The sequence below is a fragment of the Phalacrocorax aristotelis genome, chromosome 11 (genome assembly GCF_949628215.1).
Source record: "Phalacrocorax aristotelis chromosome 11, bGulAri2.1, whole genome shotgun sequence".
NCBI lineage: Eukaryota > Metazoa > Chordata > Aves > Suliformes > Phalacrocoracidae > Phalacrocorax > Phalacrocorax aristotelis.
The window spans coordinates 20,397,274-20,418,212 of NC_134286.1; the positions used below are offsets into that span (position 1 = coordinate 20,397,274).

The following is a 20,939-nucleotide window of genomic DNA, read 5'->3' on the forward strand; positions in this document are numbered from 1 at the left end:
CTGAGTTTTTAAGCAAGCAAAACAGACAGCCAAAAAATAAATTCTTCTGAACATTAAAAATTATGCTTTGTTTATTCCACTTATCAGGCCAATGATTTTGGTAGCGGCTTGGACGTAGCTGTAAGAAAATGGGTGCTATGCAGAATTTTTGTTTCTTGGAAAAATATTTTCCTTATTTACTGAGGCGTACAGAAATTGTTGTTTAAAAAACTACAGCGCTGTTACTCTTGCCCTCAGCTATCTCCGTATACTCTTTCTCTGAACAGAAGATAACAAGGTGTACAGCTGAAATAAATTAAAGAGAGATTGGGGTTATGTATTTGGAAATTTAGCTGGACTCTGTAAATCCTTCCTCCCTAATTTAACCTTCAGAACAGCATGTTTTCCTTAGCCACAGCTATGCCACAATAATCAGGTTCCTACAAGAATCCAGAATTCTGAGCAGTCATTAAGACAAAGTCTTTATTCTTCAGCCACAAGATCACTGAACAAGTAATTCCTCTAATACTAAAATATTTATTTTTCTACTAAATGCTTTACCTGGTCTAAACATAAACTACTGCTAAGTAATAGCAAGATTTGTAGATGAAGATGACAATTGTGGAAGCTGAAAAGAACCAAAATCTCAGGTCTTTGTCCTATAAAAGTGCATAAACAATCAGGAGAATCCCAGTATTTTCAAATGTCTGAAATGAAAGGATTGGTTTTTAATGACGGACAAGGAAGTCAAGTCTGCCTTACACCTAGCTGCACTAAGGAGGAAAGAATTTCCAAAGACATAAGGACACAGAAACTTTTTAGAGCTAATCTTGCGAATCGATGCGTCCCTAAAATTTGATAAAACGTAGGAAGGATAACAGTTTTGGTCAAAGGATTCTAACTTTGTTATTTGTATTAATAGTACATCAAGTGTGGCCTCCCTGAAGTGGATGAACAGTCAGTACTTCCTTATGGTGGAGGATTTAAAAAATTCTTATTTCTCCAAGCACGGAATAGATAACTCGAGTTTAGCTGTCACTTTATTCTGGAAGCTTATAAAAATATATAGTTTTAGAGGCGTTCTTATAGACATTTACTCCTCCACCTTTCACCATATAACTATAATATTACGCACAGAATATCTGCTGCTAATTCTAAAATATTTTGGCTCCCACCCACTAAGAAGCCCTCAAGACCACATTAAATTAGCAAAATCAAAATACACTAATGTGCAAGAGTGACAGAGTATGAAGTAAGATATTAAATTCATGACCTCACTCCTGAGAATGCGCTGGCATAGTTGAACGAGTACACTGACGGATCGGCTACCTTGCTTGCATAGCCGACACCTGTTAAGGTAAGGGAAACCTGCACCCCACAGGCGATGAGAAAGACCCAGTGCTTTCCCTGAAAACTGAACAGATCACTAGTAGCGAGGGGCCCCCATGACTTCGCAGCAGCAGACCCACAGTGCGCCATCTGCTCACATACAGATTGACAACGGCAAGTAATCCGCGTTATCAGCAGCCCCTGAAGATCTGTTACAGCCAGCCAACAACCTGCAAAAAGCAAGAGCTAATACACTGCGAAGATTTGTCAGGGTTATGAAACAAAGTATGGGGGTACCCCGATATATATGGAGCCTGATATTGAACAACCTCCTTTTCTTTCTTGCTTAGTGCCACTAATCCCTACGCGAGGCACAGAGCTCTCAGAAGTCCGTACTGCTACTGTGAAAAGAAAGAATTCATTAATAACATATACAGGAAAGCTTATTATTAACATCTGAAATAAGCACTTACCGGGAACGAACACATCACAGTACTACAAAAACAGGACTTATCTGTAGTATCCCATGATGCATACCTCGTTAGCTTTATTGTTTTCCTGAATTCATTAGTAATCGGAGCTTTGTAGCCTCCTTTCCTCAATAAGGAATCTATGGTTTGAATGTGGTCCCATCCTGTGGAATTTTACAGTAGTGAAAATTAGTGAGAAGTACAGCACTAAGAAGAGATGTTGCAAAAGCACAGTACAGTATGTGGTGCTACTGATAGCGCGAGTGCTCTGCTGAAGCTCTGTATGAAACAGAGATCGTTCTTCCCTACTTAACAACAGCTGAGGGAAATACAATGTACAGGGTTTCTTTACACACACAGTTCGCTCTACAAACAACATCTATTTTTCTCTCATAGCTGAAATATTTTAAAAGTGGACCCAGTAGATCCAGGCGTCCTAGGGTGGGGGTGAGATACAAAATTAAACTTTTCTGAAACTTTCAGGTATGATTATGTATCATAATCACTTTATACATTACAAATGGCTATGGCAGTAGGAAAAATTAAAATTTAAATATAAATTTAAAAATATAAAATAAATAAATAAAATTTAAAAGAACTATGAGTTGAGCATGTGCAGAGGAATTCAGAGATTACACTTCTCCATAAATATCACTTTACAGTGATATTTCTAATTTCAGAACTATTATATTGTAGGTGGCTGAGTAATAAAGTGATGGATTAAAAGTACAGATTCATTACTGTTCTGCATAAAATCCACATGGTATTCAAAACTCCTATTTACTGATTTTTAAAAGCCTAATATTTTAAGTAGCTGTAAAACATGTTATTTCCAAAAGCTGCAATTACATTAGTCACATTGTTACATTGAAACAAAAAAAAAAAGGTAGTTTGGGTTACATAAAAATACAAATGGGTAGTTTTGGGTACTTTAAAGAGTCAGATTGCAATGCACGGTCTACTAAAACTATTTAGAAATTTAAACACACCCACCCACCCAATTTCTGATTTTAAAAAAGCTTGTTCAGTGATCACCAAAGGTCTTGACAAAAACCCACCTCTCTAACTAGGCAATCTTATATTAGAAAAGCAAAAAAATTATCTTGAAAGCCTCTAAACTTTTAAGTGACTACTCAGAAACAGAATTATCCATTACAGATGATCCTCAGTAAAGGTTTCATCCTACTCCTTAGTAGACCAACTTCAATATAAAAAGGAAAAAAAAGTCCAGATGTAAATGACTGAGAGACATGGTCAAGCTTTGGGAAAAAAAAAAACAAACCTAAACATAGTGAGTAGTCACAGTCAGCTGCTTCACCCAGAAGATCACTGTTCAACCAAATCTACCACAGTTTTTTAACTCACAAACTTCAAACTGTGCCTCTATTAAAAGGACTTTAACAACATTATTTTGGACTTCTATATTGGAAGTGATTCCCTTCCATCCCTCAAAAACCCCAGGAAGCCAGGGTTTATAAACGGGATTAAGTACCAGCAGAAAGTACCTAGTTAAAAAAAAAAAATAAATGTTTGCAAATTTAGGAATAATCAGCTGTTAGTTGACGAGACATCCCATCGCTTAATAGAATTTCTGCACGTCACTAATATGCCAGCATAACAACTATATGAAAATTGACAGCTTTTACCAACTGTAAAGCTGGCTGACAGCACTGTACCACCCCTCCAGATTTTATTTTCCTACAGCTACACTGCATTTATGACTTATTTAAACGACAGCTACAGTTTACTGAATCCCTATAAGGGGATCGACACAGGCATGTAATTGGCATTTTATATAAGAGTCTTCTTACAATTCAATATTGCTCCATCATCTGACATCAGTGCAAGGTCAAATATTGCATTTTAGATTTATATGTATGTTTACATTCTTCACCAGATCATATGAAATAAAGTGCAACAATGACCTTGCTCCTTTGCAACCTCCGGTAAGTAGGTGGCGGTGCGTTTTGATCCTTTTTCGTTGATGAATTCTATTCTAATGCCATGTACACCCACCTGCAAGAAATCGGCAGCTTTATTAGTACTTCAAAAGAAAAAAGATACAAGAGATTTCTAACATGATAAAACCCCAGATGTGAACCTTTCAGCGGTTAATACCATTTTGTAAAGAGTTTCAAGAGGTGGTACTGAAGTGACTGTAATCTCTTTGACAGGTGTTCACCTGAACAGCCCTGTAAGGTCAGTAGCAGCACAAATACGGTCCTCGGCTCCCCCCCCAGAGAGCTTCACTTCTGGACTGAAGGGAAGCCAGCTGAGATGCAAAACTCCTTCTGTCTCCAAGTCTACTCTCTCCCTCTGACGCTGTCAGCAACGTTGCTGCTGATAAAATCACCTGGTCACCAGATACAATCTGCAGGCAACCAAACAGGTGGCAAATCAAATGACGCTTCAATTCAGAGCATTAATTTTGTTCAAAGTAACAACTGCACAAGGAAAGATTTGTCACACTACGACCTCCAGCCCGTAGCCTTCAAAATTTCTGCTAATGTATGACGAGGAAAAGGAGATACTTCAAATCATTCAGCTTTAAACTCCTATTTGCATGCTACTAAGTACTCTAATAGGACAAAATGCCTGCATGGAAACCAAAATTACTAATGCCAAGGAGTTAGATGTATATAAAGTTGAACTGCCAAAAAAAAAAAAATAAAAATTAAGGAGGCCTGGCACCTTTCCAGGGCATTGTTTAAGCACCCGTTTTCAAGGCACAGTAATTCTGTTGATAGTACCTGCACTTGGATCAGGCATGCCATAAAAGATATTCCATTGCCAGTAAGCTTTCAGTTGCTTTTGAGTTCTGTGTGTAAACACAAAGCATTAGTAGACGGACATTTTTATTTGCATGCCCACATAACTAAGACGTTATTTCCATTTAAACCTCAAGTTCCCAACATTGTATGTGGAAATGTATAGTTTATGTTTAAAAGGGTATCGTGTTATTTGGGGTGGCGCTTCTTTTTGGACACAAAAGGAATCGAAAAATGCCATAACAGGTTTTCCAGCGACAACCAATTTTACTATAACTGCATGACAGTCAAAAAGCAAACAAGGAATATTTACAGAGCTCTACCGCTTGTTCAATTAACGTATTGCTTAGATTAAGGTTTTCTTTTTTAACCTTTATAATCTTTATATAAAAGCATGGGGAAACAGGAGGAAGAGTCTCTCCCGTGGCTGGCCATGGCCTCAACAATTGTTCCCCATGAATCCAACATTTCTTAAATATGAAAATTTTTGAGACTAACAAATTAATTCACTGCAAATGTTAACGTGACATTTTGTTACCAAACACTCCTAGACCTAACTTTCATAACATGGATATATAATCACTAGAGAGGTCAAATCGGTACGCTCAGATGACGTAATTATGAACCCAAAGGACCTGAAAGTAAAACGAAACAGCGTTAGAAGCTGAAACGAGGCCACCGAGTTTATCCCAAGAACACAGTAAGTTTTTGTAGTTGGTGATTTTGTAACTGTCTGTATTCAATCACCTAAGCAATGAGATCAAATATTTTCAGGTCTTGCACACCTTCAAATCCTGCAGAATATTAGATTCTAAATTCTACACAACTGTTTTGCTTAATAGTGATCATCCAGTATTCATGAGAGACTAACCAGAAGCACTAGTGATGTACCAAGTATGACGCAGCATTCAAGCAGCAGGTAGCTGCGTTGCCCTGCATGCTTCCCGTTAACCATTTTAATGGACTTTTAGGCCCATGTCTGCAGAAGAAGATCTAGAGCAAAATGAATAAGGCAACACAATTGCACCACAATTCCTCTGGTTGGGAAAATTTCACAGCATTCGTGAAGCATGAATTCCGACGGCATAGCTAAGCAGTATTCTTAGTCCAGTACAAACGGCTTTTCATTGTTTAGCTCCAGTTAATCAAAACCAGGCCCGAGTTCAACAAATGGAAGCCACACACAAGCAAAATAAGAATGATCCATGCCACGACTGGCATGGGCACAGCTAGGAATTTATTTTTACTTCTTCACGAGACTGATATCCCTGCATTGATGAAAACTTCTGTGAAATTTCCCAAAATATTCCTCTCTAAGATGGGAGGTAAGGGGTAGGTACATGTCTGGAAGGCATTAACTGGACTGTAACTAGCTTGCCTACCAGGCTCAGCACAGACCTTTATACAAAGCCTGTGGCATGCTTCTCGAACTAAAAACACTGGCGCACTACAGGCAAGTCTTTGGAGAATAACAACATCTGTGCAGTTCAGAAAAACAAACCGACAATCATCTTCTGCAGATGGAGTTTAAGTTCTGTCTTATCTATTACCATTTATATTAGGGAGATGACTACACACAGGCATCCTTCTGAGCTGCAGAAAGACCACACGATGGCCGTATCAGTCTCCCACATGGACAGGAATCTATTTAGGCTGTTGCTTTGGGGAGAGGAAAGTGAGATAAGGAGAGAGATCTAGACAGGCAACAAAGCAATCTCCTCACACAGAAATATTTCTATAGGGTTTTAGGGCACAAAATACTGTGTACTATGCATGCAACACTTGTGGATATAAACTTTTTGGCCAGAGCCTACTTAAAACTAGGTCCAGTGAAAATATTAATTAAAAACCATAGACCTTTCACTAAATCTAAGAATTGCATTAAACTACTTTTTTAATTTTCCTTCTGAAGTGACCTCAACAGAACTTTAGACTTTGTTGCGTATTTATACACATTCATATTCATCTGTATGCATTCTTTTTTTAATGAATCATTTATTTATGTACACCTTGGGATGGGGGAAAACATGCACACAGCACATTTGTTGCTTTGCCAAGCACTCCTGACGCTTGCTACATTACTGCCCGTAACACATCTGTCTCTAGATCTATCTCAGTTGGGCTAAGAAAAAATTGTTCCAAAACCCACCCCGAACCCGAAGTTCGAGCAGCTCTCATGTTTGACTGTTCTGACTCAAAGTTCCAACCACAGTTTACAAATCTGTTCTTCTTGTACTGACTCTCCAACCGTACTGAGAGGAAGAGAACGTTATTCCCGTTAGACTATCAACACAGAATTTGGATAACATCTAAAACATCAGACCTTGTTGAAATTTAAGCTTCTAGTCCACAGTGGAGTAAATTATCATCAAATAATCATTCTGTCAGTTTTATCTACTGCACTGAAATCTGTAAGAGATTTGCATGCAATTACCACTAACTAGTTTAAGATTGATTAATTGTAAACACTTTTTCAGCAACACATTAAAGCGGATAACAAAGAATCTATTACAAAGAATCCACCCGGAAAACCCCAGAGCCGGAGCAATGCGACACCTCCTTGGGGTAAGAAACAAGTGTCTGCCTGTCCCTGAAGCTCACTCCCCATTAGTTGTTCTCCTCCACTCAAGAGGAGCAGCGTGGCTCGACGTACAGCCCTTATTGCCAGTTAAACTGCGACAAACTGCTTCTCTGCCTCTCGGTTCTGCCGGTAAAAGCGTTCACCTAAGTGCACGACGAAGCCGATCAGGCCGTTCTGGGTAACGGCTAATCCTGCTACTCACGGTTTGTCAGCTCAGCCTTTGCACAGCGGCAAGCTATAAACATTGTCAAACAAAAAAGCTGGCCTATAACCTGTAAAGTGTTCCTTATGATACCACATAACGTAGTGACCTACCACTACCCACCGATGTAGTCCTACGGAAATAGCTGCATACCAACTTGGCTGGAAGCAGAACGCTTCAGGTTAAGCAACTATTGCTGCTTATTAGAAGCTGACCCCACTTTTTATTAGCTGAATTCTCCAGCTTTTTAGCCTTGCATCTGTAGCAAATATGCTGGCTTCTTGCTGATCATCTTTAGTAGCGCTTAAATATTACATTCTGATTTAACAGTGGCAAAAGACTACTCGAGAGATATGCTCTCTACTTCATGACAAGCACTCTTTTTTTGAACGAATCCTTTATTTACATACGTGGAATCACTGAATATCATCCAAAGAGAATAAAATATTGACATCAAGACTCTGTTCTCTGTTCTAAGGAATATAAGCTGCAAAAGTTGCTGGTGCTGCTGCTCTTGCAGGAAGGAAAGAATTTCCACAGCTCTTAAATGTACTAACTTTGTCAACAATGAAAAGCCACCTTTTGGTCAGCATCTTTGGCTACAGCTATTTAAGCTAATATTTAAACCAGGACACACAGGCTAAAGGCCTTTTGCATCAACACAGCAAGCATGCACAGTTCTGCGGATTTTACTTCACTGAAGAACAGCAGCTCAGGGCAAAGATCTCTTTCAAGGTATTTTAAGGAAGAGCCACTGGTCAATTCTAGTTATTTATTACCCTGCTGGAATTACAATAATGTTTTCCAAACATAATGTTTATATTGTTTTAATAAAAACATGGGGAGAGGGTCTGAATTAGCAAGATGGACTTTACCTTCTAGCAAAAGCCCCACAGATTCTTAATTAAATTAATGAGAAAAATTAAAAAGGTGTTCATCTGCTATAACATGAAATAAGGAATGAGTAGAGGCACGCTGCTTTTCTCTTCTGTATTCTAGGAAAAAAAAAAGCAGGCAGGGGATACATTCAATAATTTGCCATCGTAACGTACCTCACAGCCACACGCTCTCAAGGAAGCAGAGCCTGTAGCACCAAGGCTGGAATCGCAAGACCTGCGACATGATCACACCTTATATATGTCACTTCTGGGATCTGAATCCACTCACAAGACCTTCAGAGTGTGGGCTTATTTGCCCAAATTGCAGACTTACAAGCTTCACAAACCAAAGAGAAGTTCTCTCCGAAGGACCCAAAGCCATGATACTTCACAGCAATCTATCCAAACTCTTCTGCATTCCTTCTTCAGGGGGCTGCTAACTGCACACACAGTTCCCAGTGCAACATGAGATGCAAGTGTATCTGCATTAAGAATAAACAGCAAAATTGGCGGCATCCCAAGGCAGGAATTCAAACTGGTGCAGGAAAGAAAGGACTTGGTAGAAGGGCCGATCAAAAAGATGAGCTCAAGGAGAATGGAAATATGGACAAAGCTGAGTTTATGCGGGGAAGGGATGACTGCTGTTAACATCAAACGTGTTTAAAAATAATTGGTCTTTATGACTTGTCTCCCAGGTAGTCCTTTCATATCTGATCTTCAATAAAAAAAAGAAAACTATCTTCGAAATTCTCATGTTGCCCATTTCTTTGAGATGGAAAGGTTGTGAAACTCCACCCAGCAGCAGCTGGACCACAGCAACATTTCACGTGTTCTGTCTAGCAGAAACGGAGAAACAGTTCGCACACCCCAGCGTTCATTTCAAAGCCCTACCTCTGTTCCACTACTAACATGCCCTGCGATTCATGTAAAGTCACATGTAAGTTGGAATGCTAAATTACGTTTTAGGAAGCATCCTCATGAACCATGGCACCAAAGCAGCTCTTTAAAGGTTTGTACTTTCTCCTAGTTACTTTTATAAAAGGTGAAAATGGCAGCAATTTGAAAAATCATATGGGAGCTAATAGTCAATTCACTCGTATCTCCTGTTTCCTTCGTTGAAGCTTCTGCTGCAAAAGGATCTCACGTTGCTTTTTAAAACTGAAATATTTATTTAGTTTGGGAAGATAATTCACTAATCAGAGACAAGAAGATCTATCATTCCGCTTCAGGATATAGGAGACACTTCTGACGTGTCTTCAGATGATCTTGTCTCTAAGCTGCCAGAGCACTGCGAGTTGGCTGAATCAGTAATTTTGAAATAGTGTGACCTCTGTCAGCGAATTGCTGAACTGGCTCCCACAAGATCATGAGTAGCACACCTGCAGAGGTAAGGTCTCCTAACCAGGCTCATGTTTTTCAGGATGATCTGGAAATTAGCATTATAAGAGATAAAAGATGCAGAATCTTTCCTTACGTCATACTCTAGATATCCTGAAATGTCTTTTTGCCTTTAATATTGCATAACTGCAGCTCCCTTAAAAGAAACATGGATGACATAAGCTATTCACTGACAGGGGCACAAACAGCAACGAATCTTTTAAGGACTAACAATTACAAATTTTATCTTTCTCATATTTATACACCCTCCCCCGCTCCTTTTGCATGGAAAGCTTGTGGATCATGCACAACTACATGCGATACAATCACTTGAGAAGCATGTTTAACTTCTAGAAAAAAAGAAGAAAAAAAACAAGTCATGGAACCCATTTCTTAAAATTCCTAGGAATTTTTTAAAGGTTTTAGAAACCTATCATTAAAAAACCTTAAATGAAATAGGAGAGAGCAACTAAGCAAGTAGATAACACAAGGATCATGATATTTTTGACCCCTCCTTTCTTCCCTTGTAGGTCAGGGCTTTCCAATGAAAAGAATCGTGAGAATCCATAAAATTAATCAGAACTGAGGAAGACTGCAGTTCTGCATTAAGCTTGTTTACACTGTTGTTGAAGTCTCAAGGATTCTGCAACAAGATGTAGAAAGGACATAGAAAGTAAAAGCCCCCTTTGTTTCATACAAATATTACAGTTACGAATCGGAAGCCTCCCAAGGAGTAAAGTTATAACCAGTCTTTCCAAGGGAGAGTGGATTTTTGAACTCAGGCTTTTGTTTCAGCTTCTCTTCAAGGATTACTAATTTGGTCATCTCAGAAGTTTATTATTGAGACAATTAAAGCAGTATCTAAAAATATTTATAGACTATTGCAGGGAAAGAGCGAAATGCTATTTCATTATGCACTTCACACTTTTAAAGAGACATTTTGGAGTACGTTCATAGTCTGGTTTTTAATAAGTTATAATAAATGAAATTAAAAAGAAAACATCACTACGGTTACTATCAGAAGTCAACCTAGTAAAGCAGAAAAATTCTACCAGTTTTAATTTTGATTTCTAGCTTGGTTTAGTTTTAAAAGTCACTACAGTTTTGGTTACTTGAAAACGTTGTTTCAAGTAGTCTAAGGGCTCAGTGACAAGACAAACTACTGCTCTGAAAAAAGCTTCTTGTTGAGAACGCACACGCAGTTTCAGCTGAGATTTATTTTTTGGTCTGACATCACATTAAAAAAATGAATAGTTCTGTTTATGGTGAAAATGCTGATAAACTCCAAAGGAAAATTACATTCCTCTCATTCAGAATTACATACATCAGAAGTTAAGAAGTCCCTGTTGTTATGAGTTGAACAGGAAATGCATTTTTATTAGATTTTCAGCTACTGTAAAATTCATAATGCTGAGGTTACTGCCGGCTACCACCATTCGATACAGCAGGTCCTCTTACCGTTTTAACAACAAATGAAATTTCTATTCAATATACATTTGTCATGCATAAATACAACAGAAAGCCTCTTTTTCTCTTAAGAAATCCTAAATAATTAGTAGTGCTAAGTCGTTATTAAAGGGAAATACTGTAACTTGTGTGGCGTCTCTGGCGTTATAACGTCTGCTATCATATATGACAATTTCACTTTTTTTTAATGCCCACTCAAATATAGACTCAAAGAGCAACACAAGGGTCATACTGACTGAGATGAGAAGGTCATCTTAAGTTCAGTAACTTGTTTTTTACAAGCGTCTAATACCAAATAATTTGGGAGAAAGCAGAATACAGAATAACATTTCCTTCAGCACGCCTTCCCAGAAAGAACTCTGATTGCAGCATTTGCTTCTTAATCTCTTTTATGCTGCTGTTCCAAGAGAACGCATGCAGGCTTCCTAGAACCTAACAGTTAAAACAGATGCAGCTCCATGCGTAAGTACCTAAGAAAAACAAAAGCAGTGATTTCCTTGGCCTCATTGTATAAGGGCTTTGTGGGGTCTGTGCAGGCCACTCGCTCTGAAAGCAAAGAAAATTTTGGGAAAGATAAATGGCCCTCTCCTGCAAGCGAAATATAACGTCTTGTTTTGGGATTGCAATTTTTTGCAGTACTTACTTCCAGAAGCATACATCAAACCATTAACTTTCATACCGGAACATCCTCTTTCCAGAATCATGGGCTGATCTACCACATTTCTGTAGACAGCTATGCTGCAAAACAGGTCTCAGGACACCATCATTCAGAGAATACCTTGCTTGGTGGGGTCTTAGACATAAACACAGCTGTGCAGACCACTCTTACTTTGAGTGCAGAAGAGGGCAAGAATACCACCTCATTCCATTTTCATGGCTCAGACTTTTAAGGTGATGACAGTCCTACCACAAGGATCTTTTGATTCCACACACAAAACAATGTGTATATGGTGCAAAACAGTGACAGCTACACTAAATATATGCAGACAATTTAAATGGTGTGACTTCTGCTATACATGTTCATGGTATCAAAGTAATTTTCTTAAAAGATATCTGACATCCTTACCTCCCAGTCCATGTAGTCACATACATCTTCGAAGTTAGTGAGTAGAGACACTGAGCAGAAAAGCCGTGGCAGCTCATCCCTCGTCATTGGGGGGAAACGACTATCTTTAAGGGCACTGTTGGAGACAAAAAAAAAATTTCAAAGGATTTTTTTGTTTGGTTTTTTGGTGTGTTTTTTTGTTGTTTTGGTTTTTTAAGTTCAGGGTTTTTAAGTTCTAATGAATCAACTGAAAAGTATAAAGGCAAAAAAAATCCTGATGGAATGATGACCAGTTTGATAATCCAGTTGCCAGTGTAACACACTGACCAACGTTCCCAACTTTTTCCTTGGACATTTGTTTCAGTCCTTGGCTGGCCAGTCGGGTGGTGTTCTGAGGGTCACTCCTTCCTGAGCTGATTTTGCTACTGTGACAATCTTATTAAAGAACCAGCAGAACGTTTTTGGAAGAAGTTCCAAAAGCAATAGCTCTTCTACCTGCAATTTAGTAAATCCCTTTCAAAAAGGATTAAACTATCCACCATAAAGTAGAGGGGGAAATTCTATAGCCTGCAATAATCAAACACATAATACAGTAACCAAACTGTGGAAGTTAATTATTCAGTGAAAAAAAAATCCAAACAAGTAGAATATTCTCCAAAAAAGAATAATATTCATGATTACAGGCAAAGGTGAATATGAAAAGGTAGAAACATCTAAGGGCTCTACAGACCTGTAAACCTACAGGACTTGAGGATGTTCTGCAAAGCAGAGGTAATGATTAGTGACAGGGAAGCTTGCACACGGCTAAGCTAGTCCTCAGGCTAACGTACCATTCTATAGACAAACACACACCTAATGGGGTAAAATTCAATACAGAGAGGAGCTATCTGTGCACATTCCAGCACGCTTTGAACAACAAAGCGGTTAGCAGACAATAAAGCAGTACCACAAGTAAGAACATTTGTAAAAACCTACTTGCATAAGTTTGGTTAAGAACCAGTTAAATTGGAAAAGGGAAGGTTAAAGTGAGTATGGTATCTCATAATTTTTTATTCTCTTAAGATTTGAAACATGACATGTATGAATACAAACCTGCTCATCTCCTACAAAAACAGTGATCTGCTAACTGAGCTTTTTGATGAGTAAAGAGAATTTAAGATTAAGAGACTTCCTAAAGTACTACCAAGCTCTTCACATCTCTCATTGTTTCATCTGACAACTAGGTTATTCTTATTCGTTTTACTTGGCATAGAGCCAGCGGTTGCCATCAGCAGATATAATTGCAGCCATGACCATGGTGCTCAGAATATGGCTGAAGCCTCTGCATCAGATACCACCATTTTGTACAAGGAGTAGCATAACTTTATGAAAGCAGACCAAATAAGGATGCATAACCCCCAAGAAAGTAAAGTTTAGCTATAGGAAATCATTATGTGTATAACCAGAAATAGCTTTTCATCATTAATTAATACCATACCCTGAAGAGTTAAAACAGAACCATTATTTTTCTGGGGCGGGGGGAAGGCAGGCGTTTTTCCCAGATATTATATAATTTAAAAAAAAAAACCAACCCCATAGTATGGGAATTTGCTTTAGTATTTTTACATGACAAAACAGGTCAGAAATTTAGATTTTCATTAAGACGACAAATTCAATATATAATTAAGTAACAGTTAGCGGGCCTACACTACCCATAATTTCGGAGTAATTCCAGGCAACCCCAGGTAAATTTGCCATAGCTGGGAGAGAAGACCTGTGAAGAACTGGGAACACTAAGGAGATTTAAAGCATAATGCCTGTGATATTTAATTACTTTCACTGACGGTGTATCAAAAGATGTTATTCTCCAAGACTTTGTTGATGGGATTTGCAAAGCTAGCTTTGTAACTGCTGGGAAGCAGGCAAAGTTATCATCCTCTGTTGCCTGGTGTTTCAAAGCAACACCAGAGATCAACTCATAGAGCCAGAGCACAACAGCAACGTATGAAAATATAAACAGCTAATTCAGCCATCGATTCCCTCCATGTAGGGGAAAAGAACACATATATGTAAAGGGAGGATACTCTGAACACAGGGAGAGCCGAAACCAGAAGTCCATCTAAGCCTAGTATTAAGTAATAACCAACAGCAGTTAGCAAAATGAATGAATATAGGAGAGTGGTAAATATCCAGGGGTACCTTCCTGGAATACTCTCCAGGAATCCACCTGTTTATAGCTTCGGTATTTGGAGACAGCGATGATATCTCTGCACTTAAAAGCTCTTCAGTGGTTTATTTAATAAGTGCAGGTACACACACTTTTAATATTTTACCCCACCTTTTACTAAAAACTAAAAAATTATGTTCAGAAACCCCAATCCTCTTAATATCCATTGCTACTACAACTTTGCTTATATGCAAATTTCTCATTTCCCTGAGGTGTGCTGTACCTTTATCATATAATCAATCTATTTGAATACACTACTGAAAAGCACCCAGAGAGACAAGCATTATTTAATTAATAAAGAACAAATTCAGTTATCTTAGGAAACAACTGTATGCATGGATATTGCCAATACTTGTTTAAACTTTTCTCATAATTTATGCAAAAAACTTCCCATGCAAAACGCTTCTCACTTGGCAAGAATTTACAACCTTCAAAAAACCTTTTTTTATTTGCACAACTTGATGCCAGGAGTTTATCTAACTTTCAATTCCCCTTCCTAAAGCTGCCAAAATGCACTTGTGAATTTTAGCTTTTTGAAGAAAAGGTTGTCTACTACGGCTGTGAGCCAGATCCCAAATATGTTAGCAGTAGAAGTCTCAGGCAAATTCCCACTCCCTGAAGATCTGCTGCACTGGCATTACTAGATGAGAAACCATCCTTAATTTAACATACTTTAAGTTGTACGGAAACAAACATCGCGCAATGCACACGTAAGCCACATCTCGGCTAGGCTGCTCAAATGCCGAGATAGCAACCTGAAACAAGATGGGTGAATCATGATAAATTTGGATATTCATAAAAAGCTGAGATACGAAACCTTCAGGTGAACACAGCGAAAGCAGAAAGGCACGCAAAGGCACCAAAGCCTCAGGCACACACAGCACAAAGTGGCGCGGTTTTAGTGAAAGCAGAGCAATGGGGTATTGCACACCCATTAGCAGGCTTCGCTGCCGACTCCAGCATTCAACACACTGGCACAAATACCTTACTTTCGCGTAACTACCTCACGATAACTAAAATCCTGTTCATCAGACAGTAGTGCCATTTCAACTCTACCTGCTTCCTTCAGAACTGCTGGGTGCTACTTAATCTGTACAGCCTGCTGAAAAACCGCTCCCCGGCACCCCGATGGCTGCACACACCCGTGCACGCATCCTGCGGCAGCGCTCACGCTGCTGAAGGGAAGGGAGATGCCTGACAGAACACGACCGCAGATCTGAATCCTCTAACACCACTGTGACTGGTCAATACAGAATATTGCTGCTATTCTATTCCTCCTTTCCCCACCTCCAGACCCCATATTGCAAGTTGTTTCCATTTTTCCAAGCAGCTTTGGCTCGGCTGTTACATAAATAAAACCATCATTTACCTGGAGAAATTTGTGTTGACAAACAATCAGCAAGTGGGCCAAAACGTATCGGAGGAGATGCCAACAAGCAAGCGTTTACTGGTCCTGGTTAGCTACACATGAGATAATCTGCTAATGCAAGCTTTATGAAACTAGAATAATCCAGCAATTATATCAGGTACCAGTTTTAGAACTAGTTTAAAACTTAATAATCCTGCCCTAATTGATCTAGGTGCATCATACACTATATAACTAGGAAATGTAACCTTTTAAGTGCTGTATATTACAGTTACAGTCATCTTCTCAATCCTTCTTTTATTACTACTACGGTTGAGACTCTAAAGTAAGTTCCAGGCACCTTTTGAAAACCTAAGAGCAGGCCAGCTTCGTATCATCTCTTCACAGACTACCTGTTTCCATTTTCGCATTTCTTAATGCTCGGTTAGCAGGAGACGTATGTCATTAGAGATGCTTCCCTTCAGAATTCAGCCATCATCCTTACGCCTGAACTTTATCTCTGTGGGTAGTGAATAAATCACCACCTACTGACTGTTCTGATAATGTCAGAAAAACAAGCGCATGGCATCGGCGGAGCTCCTCAGGGGCAGCTGCCCACACTGAACAAAACCTAAGCTCTCAAGGGTTAACAGACTGGCTCACCCTCAGAAATATCAGCAGATCCCAACACTTACTAAGGATAAAAAACCTTGCAAGAGCATTTACTCTTGTCGTTCCCGTTCTGGGAAGAAAGAATATCAGTTCCTAGAGGCAGCAGTTTGGCGCTTCCATACACTTCATGCGCTCCACAAAGATGTGTGTATGTGAATTCAGACGTTTGCCTCGCTTGCCATGTCAGTACGCCTCTCGGTGACCAGTCCAAAGCAAGCATAAAATACAGACAAGATAGTGTATGTTCTCCTCAAAAGCGTGTTCCTGGTCTGAGCTGATCAGAATGAAGAGTCACTGTGTAACCACGCGTCAACATTCTTAGTTATTAGAGGAGACTTTACTCTGTTTATCTGATGGAAGCATTATTTTTGTAGCCTTAAAATGTGATTTTACTATCTTATTCAATGCCATACTCTCTGCTAATTCTTCTGTTAGAAACACAACAGGATTCTTATGGAACAAAATCTGGCATATTAGATATCACGTTTAAAAAAAATATTAACTCCACAGTTTTTCTGTTAAGCTTAGAATTAAGGAAGGGTAAGTGAAAATAATTAGTAAAGTAAGTTGGAAAAATTAGGAAGAGTTCAAAACTATTTTTAAAGAAAAAAAATACAAGTTTTAAAAGCATTTTCTAACCCGTCTGTTCTTTATTCCTTAATGCCCAGCACTAATTTACATATATTGCTGCTGACTAAATGGAAGTACACGATAGCGAAGCGTTTAAAAAAAGCAGTGCCAAGCAAGGGGAATTCTAATGTCCTTTTATTGGCCAGCTAGTTTTTCCACTCAGAGTTCTGCTCCGCGTTAGAAATGATGCAAGCAAAGTCAAAACTGAATCCTGTTCAAAGAAAACTATTTTTAGACACAAAATGCATGCATGCACACGCACAGCCTTTCTAGTTTAATATACTTTATTTATGCAGTCTTGGGTGTCCTACTAAGATCAAGTAACTGCCAGTCAAGAAAAAACAAAACACCACCACCCCCCCCCCACCACCCCCAAACAAAAAACAACCCCAACACCCCGAAGTGTTACTCAGCTACCAGTTTTTCTTCAGCTGAGCCATGCTACACAAATCTCAGCTTCTCCTCAAATGAAGTTTATTTGGCCATAAGTTCTCCAGAAATGTTTTTTCAACAATTTCATTTTCCAGGTACCACTCCTCCTTGTATTTGGGATACAGAAAAACTTGCAAACACTTCAAAGACGCTGCAAATCTTTAAAGAAAAGGAAATTGTTTGAAGTATTTTAAGTCAGCATGAAGTTTAGTACAAAATAAAATTAAGGTTTATATTCCTTAAGACTAAACCTTGTTTTTGTAAAATACCACCAGATAAGCCCTCAGAATCATCTGAAGAGTATGAGCAGGTGAGCCAAAATGCAATACATCATTGTGTTGTCCATCTCTGATTTCTGTAGGGTATAAAAACGTTTTTTAGAAAAAAAAAAAAACCAAAACCCGTCAGCTTCAGCCTTTAAGAACCTATAGCTCTTAAACGTGATGCGGCAGATGGGTAACAAACAGGAGGATACAAATTGGGGAAAGAAGAAATAGTAACGGAGCTACATTACTCAGTTTGGAAATGCCTGAAAAATCTGTGTGATTGAGTTGAAAGGATTCTTTAAAAGTCTGATAGCATAAGCATCAAAAAAAGTAAAGAAGGATTTAGGTGTAGATGAATGATGGTATTAAATGAATTAAATTCTTAATATTTTATTGTTTGTTATTTAATGACAATTATTAATAATGAAATTTCTCACTAAACCTCTTTTTTGGGAGCAGTCACTTCTACAGACCCAAACTGGATAGAGAGTTTAGGCAAAACTGAATACAATTTTGTACATTACTGGAAGTTACTCTGGGGGCTTAAACATGACACAGGGAAAGGAGATGCAAAGGAAACTGTCAAACACCGGGCACGATACAAGGAATACTCACTTTTATAGGAAGTGTAAATGCAGCAGAGACGTTAAGTGACTCATGCAATTTAGGAGCCTCGCACAGTGAGTCCGTGACAGAATCAAGAATAGAATCCAAGATCCCCGACTCCTAAAAATCTTTTTCTGACAGCCTCTCTTTCACAATCTGCTCAGCGTACCATGTAGAAACAGAGCTCCCAGAGGATTAATCAATCTAGATCTGATAAACTTGATCAAATTAATGACATTTTTTAAAAATTTCCCAAGACTTTTTCGGTTGACTCTGCTATAGTCAATTTTCTCTTAACCAGTTTCCGATATTGAATGCAGCTACACCAAACCATCATTTTTTGGCATCTAAGCAACTCTTCAAATATCATCAGTAGAGTTATGAAAAACAGGCTAAAGATCTCATTTTATGAACTATTACCCTCTTCTGATAAAGAGTACACTGGTACTTTTAAATGGTAGGAAAGGACTTAAATTCGATCTGCTCTGAGCACCCCTTTTCATTTAGCTCCATAAGTATAATCCTGAGGTTCTTGATTCTTTCACCGAGAGAAATGTGCTTAGCAGAATGACTTTCAAAAATGCATTGAACAAAAAAACGGCCCCATGTCAATAACCTGAGCCCAAAGGGCCCAGATCACAGAATCATAGATACTGTTCTTCACTTAATTCAAAACATCCTGAAATTAGTGAGCGGCAAACTCACTGGGTGCGAGATAACAGCAAAGAGATGACAGTGACAAGAGACACTTGGTGCCAGGGCTTCAGGAAGGAAAAAAAAAAGTCAATATTCATTGGTTTTTCCATTGCTGGGTTATTGATCAGTGAGGTTCGTTAAGATTTTTACTTTTTCATTCAGTTAACTTCAATAAGAACAACCCTTAAGCAGATCACCAGTATTTTCCTAATGAAAATCAGCTATCATAACTCAGTTTGGCAGAGACCAGAAAAACCCTAGCAGCTTGCAAGTCACAATTTGCAATTAATTTTTAAGCCAGAAAAACAGGGCAGACTGTGCTCTTCTTCAGAAAGTGGAATTATTATGAATCAAATTCTCCTAGCTTTCAGCACAAGAGATCAGGCAGCCTCACACAACCCACATGACAGGCTTCTAACAACTTTTATTTATGACCAGCAGAGCTTTGCCAACCTAAGAGGAGATTTCAAGGAGTGATTTGCATGCATCATCGAATCACTTGAATTCAAGGAAAAAGAATTTATTTATATTGTGGTTTGGGGTTTTTTTTGGGGGTGGGGGGTGGGGGTGTCAGACTGGAAAAATTTCCAGGAAACAAAACAACTATGAATGACGTGGGTTTTCCTGAACCCTCCCTTGCATTTGGGAGACAGAAAGGGAAAGAACAACATTCATGCTTCCTGCACATTATGTTGCTAAGTGGCAGTCACAGGGTAAAAAAAAGAAATACACACTTCTTGACATTTGGCACAGAAATACTTCTCTGAGGTTCTTAGCTTATTTTATTAGCCCAGGGCAGCAGGCAGTGGCAACTGTGTTTCAGGCAGGAGAAAAAATATTGATCTGGCATTTTGGCTCTTGGATCAATAAACTTTTTTTTTTTTTTGAAGTCCAGAAAACTGAAGTAGGCCAGAAAGTTTCTCTCCCAATCTCTGTCTGGATTCAGACATGTAGTTTAACAGGAAAAAGGAATATTCTGATGCTCTATTTTAAACAGTTAAGCTTTGAAAAGAATAGCATTCCTCTAAAAGACGAGTCAGAGCATGTAGATAAATTGTTTAGAAGGGCTCATCAGAAAAGGCAACCTCCATTCATTGACTAGATAAGACAATTACACCTCTATTTTAGGCAGCCAGAGGTGCCTAAAATAAGCCATGCCCTCCGAAATGCCTTAACCCTCTGGTAAGTGTGGAAATCGTTAATTGGTTAGCATCAGCAAGGCTGCAGCAGTTACAGGACATGATACACTAAGCCAGCAAACACACCTCGCTGGTTTGAATTTACCAAGTCATTCAGCTGCCTTTTTTTTTTTTTGCTTGTTTGTTTTTAACAACTCTGCAGGACGGGATATTGTCAGACTTCTCGCAGATGGCATAACAATGCTATAGAAGACATTAATATAACACACTGTTTTTAAAAAAATATATAATAGATACTAAGAGTAGACCCAGGAATGGAGAGATATAACAAAAAGTTTACAGTGTTCTATTTCAAACATTTTCCTAAGAGAACCCTTTGGTTTGTTCACAATATCCTGAAGGACAAACCAATATACCGAGGTTTTATTACCAGTTTCAAACTGCTGAGTGACAAGGAAGAAAAGAACCTCTGGGCAAAAGAGGAACCATCTACCAAAGAGAGAGAAACCATTATTTGCTCACTTCAATAGTTTCCTGAGCTCCTCTCCCAGTCAGATAACAGTGACAATAGGGACAAGAACAACTACATTTCAAAGATTTTTTTGAATTCAGATGTCAAAAGATCTAAAAACATCATCTTTAGAGAGTTTGCTAAAGTCAAGACACCTGAATTTCTTGGTTGGTAAAATTATTCATCTAAGACATGCTAAAAAAAACAGGGCAAGGCTATGAATCAATGCTGCAGCTTCCTGCCGAATAAAGCCGGGGTAACTCGCACGTTCCCCCATGGGATGCCATCGTTTGTGTTCTAGGACACCTAGGTATTTATTGTATGGACATGTATGTATATC

At 38.7% G+C, this 20,939-nt stretch overlaps 1 protein-coding gene across 3 annotated transcripts in view; it reads right to left on the reverse strand.

Moving 5' to 3' along the window:
* The window catches only part of AMMECR1 (AMMECR nuclear protein 1), an 80,505-nt gene that overhangs the window by 5,742 nt on the left and 53,824 nt on the right, over positions 1 to 20,939 (reverse strand). For 2 of the 3 annotated variants that reach the window (XM_075107238.1, XM_075107237.1), the window contains 3 exons: positions 12,118 to 12,232; positions 3,704 to 3,794; positions 1,846 to 1,942 (listed from right to left, as the gene is read on the reverse strand). In XM_075107238.1, coding sequence (XP_074963339.1) covers positions 1,846 to 1,942; positions 3,704 to 3,794; positions 12,118 to 12,232 — 303 coding nt within the window. Of the gene's footprint in view, positions 1 to 1,839; positions 1,943 to 3,589; positions 3,795 to 12,117; positions 12,233 to 20,939 lie in introns of those variants that run through there. The other variant, XR_012662767.1, reaches the window with a different exon arrangement.